We start from the raw sequence: 14,577 nt of genomic DNA, 5'->3' as shown, positions 1-14,577 counted from the left end.
TTCACCTGCAAAAAATCTCTCTGACTAGCTTGATGGCCAAAATTTTTTTGAACAAAATACAAAGATCCAAAAAATAATGTAGAGAAATTTTAGAGATTGAAATTATAAAATATACATATCTAAAAATTAAATTCAGAGATCTAAAATGATCATACCAAATTGACAAATTAGGCCTTTGGGTGCCGGTTTGCAAAAACATTTTGCCTCAAATTTGACTATGGCCTAGGGTAGGTGAATTTATAGTCAAATTTCACTTAATCGACATTCTAGATGTAATGGTGAGGTCCACTTTGGCTCTAGACACTCCCAATGACTACGATACTCTAGATCTGGGTCAAGGTGTCCTCAGAGAGGTAAAGCAAGATCGGTCTCAAACGATTATGTGAAGAGAATTTCCCTTAGCTCTAATACCATGTAAGAATTTGGTATAGCTATGATACCAAACACAAATTTTTCTTAGGGAAAAATCACCCAAGATCAAGGAACTCAAGCACAAGCACAATAGTATACCAACAAGGTATGATGAGAATAATAATATCCAAAATTGATTTATTGTCATTTAATGTTTTGTTCTATACATAAACACTAGGAGTGTCTGAATATAAAGGCCTCTAGAATGCTTCTAGAATGCCTAGGAGTCAACACATTGATAAGTCTTTCAACAAGGCATATGTCCACCAGGAGTGGATTATCCTCCATTAAGCACAAGAGTAGGTGCGATGATGAGAGGATAAGCCTACAAAGGTGTAGCATGTAAAATTATGTTGTAGACACCATGTGCTAAAATAAGAGTGTGAATAATTGTGTTGTCTACATGACAACTCAGTTAATTATGTAAATTCCAGTGTTGTAGACACCATGTGCTAAATTAGAGTTGCTTGCTCCAATGTTGTCTACATGACAAATCATAAGAGTAGGCAAACTCCTAGGAGTAAAACTAATAAATAATAAAATAATGCATTGACCTAAGTAAACTTAAGTAAATACTTATTTACACCAACAAAGAGATTTAACTGATTCACCTTCTATAATGTATCAAAAAAGATCCTATAGTTAGCACTCTGCTGCTAGATAACATATCAACTCTTACCTAATGTGTACTTGATCCTCACTGGTCAAATGTATCACTTTTGTCCTCTAACTCCTTTCCTCTATTCTCCTCTAACTAATTCTGCAATGTATCTTAATTCACAATTCCTTAGCCACCATGAATACTCTATTTGTGCATGTAAACTTCTCTCTTTTCTCCTTCCACTCACATACAATGTTTAGGGTTTTTCCTCCTTAAGAAGACCTAGGTGACTTAGGGTTAGCTATGAATCAACGATTGTGATTCACCCATTTTGCTTCTTAAAACATCCCCTCAAATGATTGGTTGCATGTACTCCATAGGATCCTCAATATAGATCGTCCTTATCATCTAGAATTGCAAAACAATCCTTAAGTTAGCTCAAAAATAGTTTACATAGAAGTGTGTGCCATAACAAACAACTATGTCCAAAACTGTTTACTCAGCACTTGAAGTGTCTGATGCTCGACATCCACTATCTCTTCAATGTTGTAACTTAGCTTATGAATGACTTGACATTCATTGATCACTCAACATCTGAATGACTCAACATCTACTATATGCTTAGCACTTGAGTGACTCGACACTTACTAGTTACTTGACACATACTATATATCTCTCTCTCCACATATACTATCTGGCAACTTATGCTTAGCATACATTACTTGTTTGGCATGAATTAAGAAAATGACTTAAGTATATTGTCACTCATATGTCAAAACCAATATGAGATTAACAAACTTTATATAAAATAAAAAGTACACTTTTAATTTTTATCTTGACTCCTCAAAGAATCAAGGCCTAATATGAAAATTATAACCTAGAAAATTTATATGCTTGAGCATTCATTCAACTTAAATCAACATAAAGAGAATAATTATAAAGTATTCAATTATATATATGTAAGAAGTTAGTTACAACAAGTTCTAAGTCATTTATGGTAGAATGAACTAATGTCCTTTTAAAATTTAGCTTCACACTTCTCATTCAAAAGATTGCGCATTTAAGGGACCACTTTAATAAATAAATAAAATAACTATATATCCCTTTCATATTGAAATTAGTTTTATTTTTTTTTAAATCATTGCAATACAATAATCAAATGGACTACATTTAACTATGCATATTATGAACATTACATAATTTTTTTTTAACTTATTACACACATCTAACCAACTCTTAGTAGGAAAATTGACATTAGTTTTAGATAGCCTATTAATATTACACAAGTATCAAGCCATTATTCATAAATGTTTAATAATTGTAACACTCTACCATGAGAACTTCTTGGCCATTACAAAGTCTCATTGAGATTTTTGTATTTTTTATCACTCTTGTGGTCTTCCAAAGCTTAATCTTGGATCTTATATTTGAGATTCTAAGTATACTTATCAACTTTCTCTAGCTTGGCCTTAAGAAGTGTATCCGCACTTTGGTACATTTATTGATTTTTGACATATATAGGTTTCATAGTAATCTATTTGGTAAGCTTGCAACCATTAGTTTGTGTCTTCCTAATTCTAATAGAAATCAATTATTTTGAACCAACCTAATATACATAAGAAATCATTTCAAAATTGTAACCTATTAGAAGAGGCATTTTGAAAAAAATGGATAAAGTAGGAAGTTGAAGAAACAACTTTCAATATCTCTATATTGTGTTTATTATGCATAGAAATCACATGAGGCAAGATTTTTAAGGTTGTAGATTTCACCTAATTTGTCATGTTGAAGAAAATACATTTACATCAATTTATGAATGTATTTTTTAAAGAGAAAATTGTTCTCTAGTTAATACATATTTTCTCCTTTAAGATGTTTCCACATTAAAATGTATTATGGTGTTGATTATTTTATATTATAATATTTTTATCAGTTTGATTACATGTTAAAACATATTTATATGTTATTATAATGATTTAGAATAATTGAGAGAGGGGGTTAATGAGTTATCCTTAGGTCTAGATCTACTAATTCAACTTTTAATAACTTCAAATAGATTAATCAATCACTAATATCCACTCAGCCTCTATAGCATATCATCATATCATCAAAAATTTAACATTTCATGAAATAACTCTTTGTCTCAATATGTGCTAACTGCACATAAATAAACTACTATAAAATATAGCAAGAAAAATAATAACATCCACACATTGAAATAACACTTTGACACCAAGATTTAACATAAAAACCTGATTTCGAAAAACTCACTGAGTAACATGCTACCATTTTTTCACTCTTTTGAAATGAGCTCAGTCAAGATCCAACCATATTAAAGGGTTATACAACACATTGTTAAATGTGACCCTGTTAAAGGATCTAATCACCCTATTAGCAGAGGCCTTATTAGAGGACTTCAAAACATTCCATTAGAAGGTAGCCTTGAATAAAGGATTTAAAAGTGGAAGTTTTTGATTAAGTATTAAAAAAAGTTTTAATGGGTGCCCGAAACCCAACAGTAAACAAAAGAAACCAACATTATGTCCTGAGCATGAAGCAATTCAATAAGAAACAATAGGCTATAGAAGGCAATGAGAACATGACAAAATAAAACACAACTTCTAAAGGAGCAAGCAAGCCTAGCAAACAAAAAACCAAAGGAAAAATAGAAAAGCCAAGGGAACCAATTAGGGCACCATATTTTTTACCAACTCAATGGCCTTGAGGTCTAGCATTTCCATGGTCTCTACCACTTCACTCATAAACTGTATGTCATTAGGAGAGTCATCCTTGTCCCTCTTCTTCTTTTTCGATCTAGTTTTATTGCTCGGGCTCTCAACAAGGGGGTTGACATCCTCTTTTGTTACCCTGTTGTCCTCATTTTCCATGTCATCTTTCACCCCTATGCTAACCTCCATCATAGTATGAAACTATTTGATATTATCATTCATTTACAAATGGTTGTTAGGTCAACCTTGATTAAAGGATTTTGGATTGATATAATAGTTGGAATATAACAGTAGGTTTAATTAGTAAAATACAACTCACTTTGTGAATTCAGATCTCCATTCGCTCATTTGTCGGTTCATTGACTGGCCTCTATTTACATTTTCATCACTGATCTTCTTGGCATCTCCTCAAGCAATCACACTTCACAAACTCTTCACACTTCACATATGTTGTTCTCCTCTTCATAGATTCTCCTTAAGATTGCCAATCAATAATGAACCAACCTTAAAATTCATCCTTATGCCTCCTTAAATAGGTAATTTTGATTTTTTTCGCTTAAACATCACCGTTGATCTTAGGGTTAGGTTAAATTCATTGAATCCTTCCATCCTATTGTTCTCCTTCTTCTAGAAACTTATGATAAAATTCTTTCCTTTCATCATGTAACAAACTATCCTCATGCATTAAATCCACCAACTCATCAATATTTATCTTCCACCCACTTTGACTAATTCAAAATTCCAGCTGTGTCAACCTCAAATTCAAATCTTCCTCAAACTGTAACTTTTTTTGTCACTTGACAATCACTGCATTCTTCAACTCGGTTATTAGTGTGTAGCTCGATAATCACTATACTTTCTCATTCGACATCAACATGCTTTCTTGACTGTTATAATACTTGGTCATTATTACACTTCTTCATACATATTTTCGACAATAACTACTACTCAACTCCTACTATTTTGTTTATCTTCTACTTAAGTTCCTTAATCTTTTGCTTTCGGTCCTTCATTGACAGTGCAATACTGATACTTAGTCAAGCTCATCCATATGACTTATTTCAACTTTTGGCTTCATCTGTCTACTTTCTTTATTTCATATATTGATTGAACAACACATTATCGTATCAATGACTAACTTATGAAGTGCTCTGTGTATTTCCATGATACTTAACACATCTCAACTCAGTCTTTCAATAGGTCATCTTATGATCTCTTCTTTTCAAATCCTCTTCATCAATCAAATGATATGACACTCTACACTGTTAGTAAAATGTCTCTCCAGTAGGTTTGACACCATCTTACCAATAGGTTTGACATCAATGACAACATAACAATTACTCCAATTGTAGTTTCTAATAATATACTACTTCAAATGACAAGATTGTTGTGTAAATAAAATTGTATATATTAGCTGTAATCGACTTGAATTATTTTGAAGAGATTAAGTAAGAAGAAAATTTTGGTGTGGTATTAGGAAATATCTACACTATTACATAGACAAGTACATATAGGGAATATTCTTCAAATATATATTTTGTGTCCGAAAAATACCAGTATGGTACTAAAAAATATTCTTGGAAGACTATAATGTATGAAGGAGACAACGAGCCTCTCTTGATTATAGTGAGGCTTCTAAGTCATTTTCACAACAATGAAAACAAGATAAGAGATAAAAATGAATATGAGTTAGTTATGCCTAATGCTGCCTAAGTCAAGCAAAGATTTTAATTTGAGACTTTCTGATGAGCTTTCAAGAAAAAGATTGCCAATAAATATTGATTGTTGCTTAATGTGTGAGATACCAAGAAAGATTGAATTGTGACTAGTACCAATTAAAATTGATGCACGAGATATTATAAGCATGTCTGTTATTCTATATGATCAACATGTGAACAAGCAATAATTAAAAGTGGCATGACAATGTCTTCCAATACACAACCCTATATGTACTATTTTATTGTTTCTTAGTGTAAATATTGATGGGCAATGGTCATATCCTCTAATTATTTACATGGAATTTAAGTCCTTTTTAAAGTAGGAGACCACATACAATAGAATATGCATGACAGATTGCATGTGACGAGATACCAATCAAGATTGAATCGTGAATGATATTAGTTAAGATTGATCTATCCGAATTATTTACAATCCTCTACTATTCTACAAGATAAACATATGAACATGCAATTATTAAAAATGACTTTCAATACACAACCTTAAATGTACTATTACAACTTTATAGTACACATTGATAAACAATAGTCATATGCCAAGGGAATTTAAAGGGGGAGACACCATACTTAGAATCCATCTAATCGAGAAAAACGAAAAAAAGAAGGGAATCAAAATTTCAACAAGCTACACATCAAAGATTTTCACACAATGACATGGATACATAGATTGTTAGGTGAGAGTGAAAGTGGATGTGCCTTGTATTGTCTCCATACATGATATATGAACTTTAGGTATGATTAGGAATGTGGGGATGAGTAAAGTCCCCGGCAAGTTGGAGAGAGAGTGATATGGGCAAGTGGGGAAGGGGGGCAGTTGTAAGGTGCAGAGAAAGAAACGTAGGCTCCCTTGTTCCCATCCGTAAGAATGTCCTTGTCGCCCACTCTCTAGGCAAAGCAACCAGCCACCCTGGGATTTGTTTATTGCCTTCTCATGAATACGCATGGATGCCCCCACTTCTACAGCTGCATCTCTTGCCTCCTGCCATCTGCCTTTCTTGTCTCCTCCTTTCTCCTCTTATATCCTCCATCACTTCTTATCATCCTCCCACACGCACAAATCCTCTCACAATGACTTCTTCTTCGTCTGATGTATCTTCTTCTATGTATTCCTCTTCAGCTACACAAGAAACAGATCTGAGCTTGTGCTTGAGCCTTTCTTCTTCTGCAAACATGGGTATGTCTTTTTTCAATGTCTCTCCTCATGACCTTCTTTTGGGCTCATGATCTGACTGGTTTGATTGATGGGTCTGCAGGGATGGATTCAGGAAAGGGCTGTTCTAGGGTTTCATGCAATGAGCCCTTAGGGTTTGCCCCTTCATGCGGAGAAATGGGTAATGGTGGTTGGTTTAAGGGCAGAATGAAGAGAGTTAATGGTGAGCCTTCAATTGGTGGGGAAGATGAGAGGAAGAGGAGAGTTTTAAATAGCCTTCAATTGTGTGAGGAGGGCGGCACTCATTCATCTCCTGCTGTTGGGTGGCCTCCTCTTCAAACATGTAGAAAGAATGCTCATGTTTATATTCAGCAAAGGTCTCCTCAGCCTCACCATGAAAATGTAGAGGAAACTACCAGTGGGAATTCAGTGGAGTGTAAAAGAGGATCTAACTTTGTAAAAGTGGTAATGGATGGCATGCCCATTGGCAGAAAAGTAGATCTGAATGCACATCACAGCTACACCAGCTTGGCCCTCACACTGGAGATTATGTTTCAACTGCCAGTCGCACCCATTTGTAAGAATCTCTCATTCAACGTAGCTCATCTTTGCCTTGCTTTCACCTTTCCCAATAATGCTCTTTCCTTCCCTTTCATCTTTTATAAAACTATTGTTAAACTATTGCAGATATCTTGCATAGTTTAATATGAATATCTTGCATACATTATAAGATCCGTTACACATCTTTTACTAAACTAGTATATATATCTTAAATATCAGTTCAGTTCTTCTCTAAGAAAGATCACTATTCTTTATTTTTTATTTCCTTATTCTCTCTGAAAATCTTAAATATCAATTCTTCTCTAAGGAAGGTCACTATTCTTTGTTTTTTTATTACATATTTCTCATTCTCTTTGATGTTTTTTTTAACAGACTCACACTATTATATTCTACTTCTTATTCTCCATGAATTTTTTAACACACTCTTACCATTATATTCTACTTCTTATTGTCTATGATTTTTTTAGCACAGTCATAGCATTACATTATACTTCTTGTTCTCTTTGTACATGCCATTAATTCCACCTAATTTTTCTTCTGTATGAAAAAACAGTGAAGGATGAGCACTCGAGTTCAACCCATTGTGCATCTGATTATTTGTTGACCTACGTAGACAAGGATGGAGATTGGATGCTGTTGGGTGATGCTCCATGGGAGTGAGCCCTTTATTCCTATTTTATATACATAAAATCATGTTTAAGTTCACATTTCAAAAGTGGTTCTGATATGTGTTTTATTGCAGGAATTTTGTCAAGTCTGTGAAACGTCTAAGGATCTCACATTCTGCCATTAATGGAGCTTCATCTGAGTTAGTTGGAGCCAAAGATGCTAAAAAGATGCATTATATAACCAGACAATTTGTAGATTTTGTAAATGCCCAAAGGCACTGATATTTAGATCCAATACAGATCATAGTACAATTTCCTACAATTTTTTTCCAACAAATTGAGTTACCATGAGAATAAGAGTTTGGCTGGGAAGTTTTATTGTTTCCCCTTATTGAAGACGCCCGCCCATCTTGTGATTTGTATCTCCAGTAGTAACGGATTCGGATTCGAATTTTTAAAGCATTGAGAACTCTTAGGACCCGTCGGTTGCTGGCATAGGAATTGAAAATTAGAATATAGGAATTGAAAATTAGAATAGAAAAATGGAATGGGAATGGAATTAAATTTTATTTTATTTTATGAAAAAACAAATTGGGAATAGGAATGGCTATTCTAGTTTTAACTATTTTTTGGCATAGAGATATGCTTATTTTAGGAGTAATATGCTTATTTTAGGGGTAAAATTGGAATATGTCTTTCTATTCCCAATTCTGATAGAGCGTGCCAAACAACAAATATAAAACATATTTTAATTTTCTCTTCCTATTCCAGTCCTATTCCAGCAACCAAATGGACCCTTACTTGTGGGAAACAAGAACCACCCCACATCAAATATCTAGGAATAGGTAAAACTATTAACCAAACAACCATAACCACTTAACCACTTATTCTAGATATGAGTGTATTCAGAGTAGAGACAGCAATCAATATAAATGTGTTATTTAATGATATGAATGAGTTTGATAAGAAACAATCATTCTTTTTTTCAAACTTCTTCAGCCAAAGTAATAGTTAAATAAGGATCAAATATCTACCAAAATACCAGTCAATTATCGTACTCTCTATTCAAGCTATTGCTATGATGTTGATGATGCAATAAACAATTATGATGTTCTCTAGGTGATAGCACACAAAAATGAGTGTTCTTCACCGTGCATCTTTTAAGGTAGTAAAATTGGGTGTTGTCTATGGGGCAACATATATGCACCATTATTCAATGGAAGTATAAAAGACTTCCACTATTTAGGAGGGGTGCATATATGTTGCTCCGTATGCATCTTTATGATAATCATGGAATAGATAAAGTTTAAATGAGAGACTCGTGAAGATGTAAACACATGTGATTATTTTGTTAATTCGTTGAAGACTTGGGAATTTTGTAATAATGAAGAAGTTTCATAGTGGAATAGTAAGAGCATCTTTGACTTGTTAAAGGGTAAAGTTATGTAATTGATGGAATTAATACTTTTGTAAACTACTAGGGAGTTATGTAAGATATGTGAGAGGATAAGAAAGAGTTATGCTTTATTTTGGATGCCATCATTGTGGGGTCAGGGAATATAGGCATATGATTTTTAGGGTAGTTTTTCAAGTTTTAAATGAAGATGTTATATACTCTTTTCAAAAGATTTCATTAGTTTAAGATATTGGCTTTTGGTGGGTTTGGATGTGTAGAATTTGTGGGAGATTTGTTGAGGGTTCAATTGCTTAGTTGAATGCGCTAGAGAACTTTGGAAAAGATATCTTATTGTATTCACCATTGAAACTAACCTAGGCATAGGATATATGCCATTATATAGTTGATAAAATTTAGATTGTAGGTTGATTGATGGATATATCTCGTTAGATAATTGATAAAATGTAGATTGTAGTTTGATTAATAATTGTATTGATCTTTAAGATAGTGAGTTTTCCTTTAGGTTGTACCCCTTTGTGATGCAGAGGGTTATCTAAATAACATTTTTCAAATATGAATTTAACTCTAAAATTTGTATATTTAATCTTCATATACTTTCACCAGTATAATAGGTAGACCAAAATGCTAAAACTTGGTGTTTGGATTAAGTCTTATAAATGACATACTATTAGTTTATAATGATAGTCTTGTGTAGTTTGATTAATCATTGTAGTGTTCTTGAAGCTAGTGACTTTTCCTTTGGGTTGTACCCCTTTGTGATGTAGAGGGTTATCCAAATAACCTTTTTCAAATATGGATTTAACTTTAAAATCTATATATTTAATTTGCATATACTATCATTAGAATTGCAGGAAGAGGGAAATGTTGAAACTTGGTGTTTTCATTAAGTCTTATAAATGGTATCTTTAGTTTATAATGATAGTCTTGTGTTCTCAACCTTTCCAAAGACTATCGAGGATCTGAATATCCTATTTTAACTTACCCCAACCTAAATCAACCACTTTGAAAGTCTCACTCACAATTTGCTCAAAACTCTAAATAGTGCTTGTTTTTTGAGTAGGTCTCCAGAGACAAAAAAAATCCATTTTTTCTTATAAATTTCCCAAAAGACTTTGCAAACTAATCACACTTCTTGACACACTTTTTGAACTTATACAACATATCCAAAGGTCTCCCAATAATATTTTGGACTTGGAACAACTCACAGTAATATGCAAAAATGTTTGTTTTAAGGCCACAAATAGGCCACTTTTCCAAAGCAATTATGTCAAAGACTTGTCACCAAACTCTATATCCTTCAAAAGAACCATAAAATATCCCTAATCAAAGGATTATGCCATCTATTGGAACCCACACCATGATCTAACACAAAATCCCCAAATTAGGCTTCAAAACCCTATCAAACCCTTGCTCAACTAGGGCCTACTCAATCTCCCACTTCCCAATGTTACTTAGACTCAACTAAAGTCCTAACAACATTTCTAGGACATGAACTCACTATTTAAAACATAATATGGTAGTCTTGTTAGGGTAGAATTCTTATTGTTATAGCCCTACAACCACTTCCATATCCTTATCAACATGTAACTCAAGGTGATCACCAAATATACCTTGACTCTCTGCACATCAAATGTTAGTGAAATCTATTAATATACATCCAAATAATTACCATTCCATAGGAATTAGTAGTCACATCCATGAAATGACCATTGAAACCATAAAGTTATTAGTAAACTATTACAAATTAGAAAAACTCCTAAATTTATGTCAACACATAATTATTGGATTGTTTAGAAACATTGTTTAAATAATGTACCAAATTCAATGAAGGAAAATATACTTACAAATCATCGAAGGAATTGATTCCACTTAAAGAATTGATAAGATCAATGTATAGACAAGTTATTTTGCAGAAAATATTTGTCACCATTCATCAATTGCAATGTAATGCCTCACTCAAAGATCCTTGGAACAAGGATAAATAAAAGCCAAGATTTTTTTAAACAAGTATGGATGCATAATCAATCGCAATGTAATGCCCTGCTCAAAGATCCTTGGAACAAGGATAAATAAAAGCCAAGATTTTTTTAAAAACAAGTATGGAGCACACAACAATCAATATACAAGGATTACAATGATCACAATGGAAGACTTAACCATTGATCCCAACAACCAACGAAAACTGAAACACCACTAAGAACTGACACACTCAAACTAAAAGACAAGAACCAAAGACGACAACAAAATATAAAATCTTTGATCTATCAAAGCCTGGGCATAGAAGGAATCATAAAGGGTAATTGAAACACCAAAATGCGTTCTTTGAAACACAATAGAGATGCCCCTTGTTTTCCACGCAAGGAAAGACAACCACAATCTCATGTAAGGAAGTATACCTTCGAGCAAGAAAGTGCACCACGCTACGTGAGAAACTACAGTCTCACACGAGGAAATGCTAGGGAACAGTTAGCAATTCTCTCTACTTTGCTACCAAGGTTCATGCGAGAGAATGCCAACGTATGCACGAGGAAGTGCCAAGTCTCGTGCAGGAGAGAGCACAATCTTGCACGAGCTTCCTCTGCACTTTGCATGAGAGAATGCCTTTTGGCATGAGAGAACATATTCTCTTGTGATAAAACACTTCTCTGACATGAGGAAGCATAATAACAAACAAGGAAAATGAAGGACAAACAAGTAGGAAAAATAGTTCCTCCACACCGGGGAGTACCAGATCCACAAATCGAGGCTTGGACACTCAAACACAATAAAAACAAGATCAAATAAGCATAAAACCAACTAAACCATATCAGTATAGGAAACATACTGAAAGTAACATCACAATGTACAAAAATAACTAAACTCTTACGTGGTTCCTCCCAACCATAATAGCATCATGAGACCTTGAAGGTCCTAGCCACCCCCTGCATATAACATCCCAAATTTCCAACCAGATAATCAAAGTTGTCTTATGAGGGCGTCACTACTAAAATGTAATGACATCATAAGAACAAAGAAATGTAACATGCTAATCTAGTAAAGCAATAGATACTCCAACTAGTAAATCACATCATCTAATCATATACTAAACATCATAATATAGGAATGCGTCAAATAAACTAACATCATCTAAACATGATATCCTAGCATTCAAATGAAAGCATAAATCACAAGGAAGCATACTCTAGAATCTTAAATATACTAAAGTGAAGCATCAAGCACCGGTTACACTGGAATAATAGACCCTCTCTGTACATCAGTCCTCAATAGCAGTATAGGTAGCTATGCCTCCCAACCACATGGAACCCATGGGTAAAAGCACAAACCTGTGTCACCCTTTTATAAAGAAAAAGGCTAACAAAAGTATATCTGTTCACCTTCAATGACATAAAATTTGTATTATTATTTAGAATTTGAAAATGAAGTAAACTAGTGAAATGTGTAGAGATGGATGAAGTTTAGGATTATAATTTTTAATAATTATTTGGAATAAGAAATGATATATTTTCCTATTTTTTAAAGATAACTTTTTAGCTGCTGAAAAACCCTGGAAATTAGGGGTCTAGTTCCTGCCACAAAACTACATGGAAATAGACTTATTTCCTTTTGATCTCAGATTATGTTATAGATAACATATGTAGCTAGGACACTCAAAAGTAAAAATTGGCTTTAAACCTATATTTTGTCTTTTATAACTATTGAAATTTCAAGTCACCTCAAATCGATAGTTTTCAACTCCCACCGCATTTTTAAAAATAAATATATTCCAACCAAAAAGAATAATTATACATTCTAGAAGAGGACTCTCTCCTCTAGAATGTCATACAATTTTAAATTTTTTTGATGTGATTTAATATTTTTTTCTTTCTCAAAATCCACATCTTCTCAAGTATTAAAATACATAGTTGTAGAATATTTTATTTACAATATACTATATCTAATTAAAACACTATGAAATCTATATGAGAATATTCTTGACTTTGAGCTCTATAGAAAGGTGTTTATATGTTATTAAAAAAGCATCATAAAAAATAGTAACAATTATTGAAATGTAAGTTTCTTGAAATGATTTTATTTCTTTAGTAATTGGATACTAACTAGTATAAAACATGCATTTAATAGACATTTCAATTTAGAAAAGTGTGAGACCATATATAACTTAGCTAGAATAAATTTATCAAGATCATATGTTTGAAAAAAATTGATTTTTAGATAGAAATACTCAAATTCAGTCATTTTGATAAGTCAGTCTGAAAGGTGACACAACTTTTTACTTTTACCCCCATAGGTCCACTCTTGCCATGTTGATGGAGATAATGATCCAACCACAAACACACATAAAGTAAACGTCCATGGTTAACACTCATGCCAGACTGTAAAGATGAGTGAAACCAAGATCACGAGACAATGCCAAGTACAATAGGTCTTGGTCAAACACTCAATGGGTAACTATATAGAGACTCACTAGAGGGTAAATCGCTTGGCATCAAGTAGCCCAAGCTAAATATCATGTGGATTCAATTCCCCAATGTAAGGCTCTCACACCGTGTCCTTTTATTATCTTAATTTTATTACTTGGTAATTTATTTAGTTATCACTTGTTAAACTTCTTCATACCAACCCTCTAGGCATAATAGTCACCAGGCTGCAAGAGAGAAGCCCCCTCCATGCTACCCTACCCTACCTATTCTCATCCAACAATGAGTGCCCGTAGGCATGCATATTCCCAACCCAACCCCAAAATGAACATAACTCCACTAAAATACAAACAGGATTTAGGCCTCACAAGTCACCTGACAAATGCATGCGCACGTGCTTGTTTATGATGCACCACCATCACAAAGATCATTGGCTAGATGAGAACACAAGAAAAATAACACTCAACCGAATACAAGCTTGGGAGGATGGATGCAACACGCATCCTAATGAAACATAAAGTTGCAATCGTGTTCTGACTGACATCCTACCGAATAATATGAGTCCACAATCAACATCATGCCAAGAAAATCCAAGAAAATTAGATGACACACAAATCAAAGTAAAAACCTTAAAACTCAAAAACTTCAAAATTAATACCCATTTGGTCTTAGGGCACAAAAGCTACAAAAATCCAATAAAATTCAAGTTTGAAAACCATATGCAAAAATAACCAGTATAATGGTGTGAAATCCCAAATGCTCATTCCAAATATTGGGGAAATGTTCATACCTACTCAACCGAGCAAAACTAACAATTAGAAATGTAGGGGAACACTAGTTCTTAGCCTCCTAACATACAACTACTTGAAATGGAAACAAAAATGGAGCTAAAATACAAAAATGGGAGATCCCTACCTGACAACAAAAGGGCTAAAATGGGAATCAGCTA

At 33.4% G+C, this 14,577-nt stretch overlaps 1 protein-coding gene across 1 annotated transcript; it reads left to right on the top strand.

Annotated features, from left to right (window-relative positions):
- The first annotated feature begins 6,226 nt into the window (after positions 1–6,226).
- Positions 6,227–8,118, top strand: LOC149578578 (auxin-responsive protein IAA13-like). Its single transcript, XM_089829980.1, has 4 exons — positions 6,227–6,651; positions 6,731–7,204; positions 7,742–7,844; positions 7,931–8,118. Exons 1-4 carry the CDS (start codon positions 6,267–6,269, stop codon positions 8,076–8,078), a joined length of 1,110 nt encoding a protein of 369 aa, XP_089686106.1. The 5' UTR covers positions 6,227–6,266; the 3' UTR covers positions 8,079–8,118.
- Positions 8,119–14,577: the final 6,459 nt, after the last annotated feature.

Source organism: Cupressus sempervirens, chromosome 1 (assembly GCF_028749045.1).
Source record: "Cupressus sempervirens isolate cs-2001-9-10 chromosome 1, ASM2874904v1, whole genome shotgun sequence".
NCBI lineage: Eukaryota > Viridiplantae > Streptophyta > Pinopsida > Cupressales > Cupressaceae > Cupressus > Cupressus sempervirens.
This window is presented reverse-complemented; position numbering and strand designations above follow the sequence as displayed.

Bases quoted from the DNA above. Each gene is read 5' to 3' on its own strand.
- LOC149578578 (XM_089829980.1), top strand. From the start codon at position 6,267: ATGGGCAAGTGGGGAAGGGGGGCAGTTGTAAGGTGCAGAGAAAGAAAC. The intron at 7,205-7,741 runs GTAAGAATCTCT...ATGAAAAAACAG, and splicing joins ACTGCCAGTCGCACCCATTT to TGAAGGATGAGCACTCGAGT. The intron at 7,845-7,930 runs GTGAGCCCTTTA...GTTTTATTGCAG, and splicing joins TTGGGTGATGCTCCATGGGA to GAATTTTGTCAAGTCTGTGA.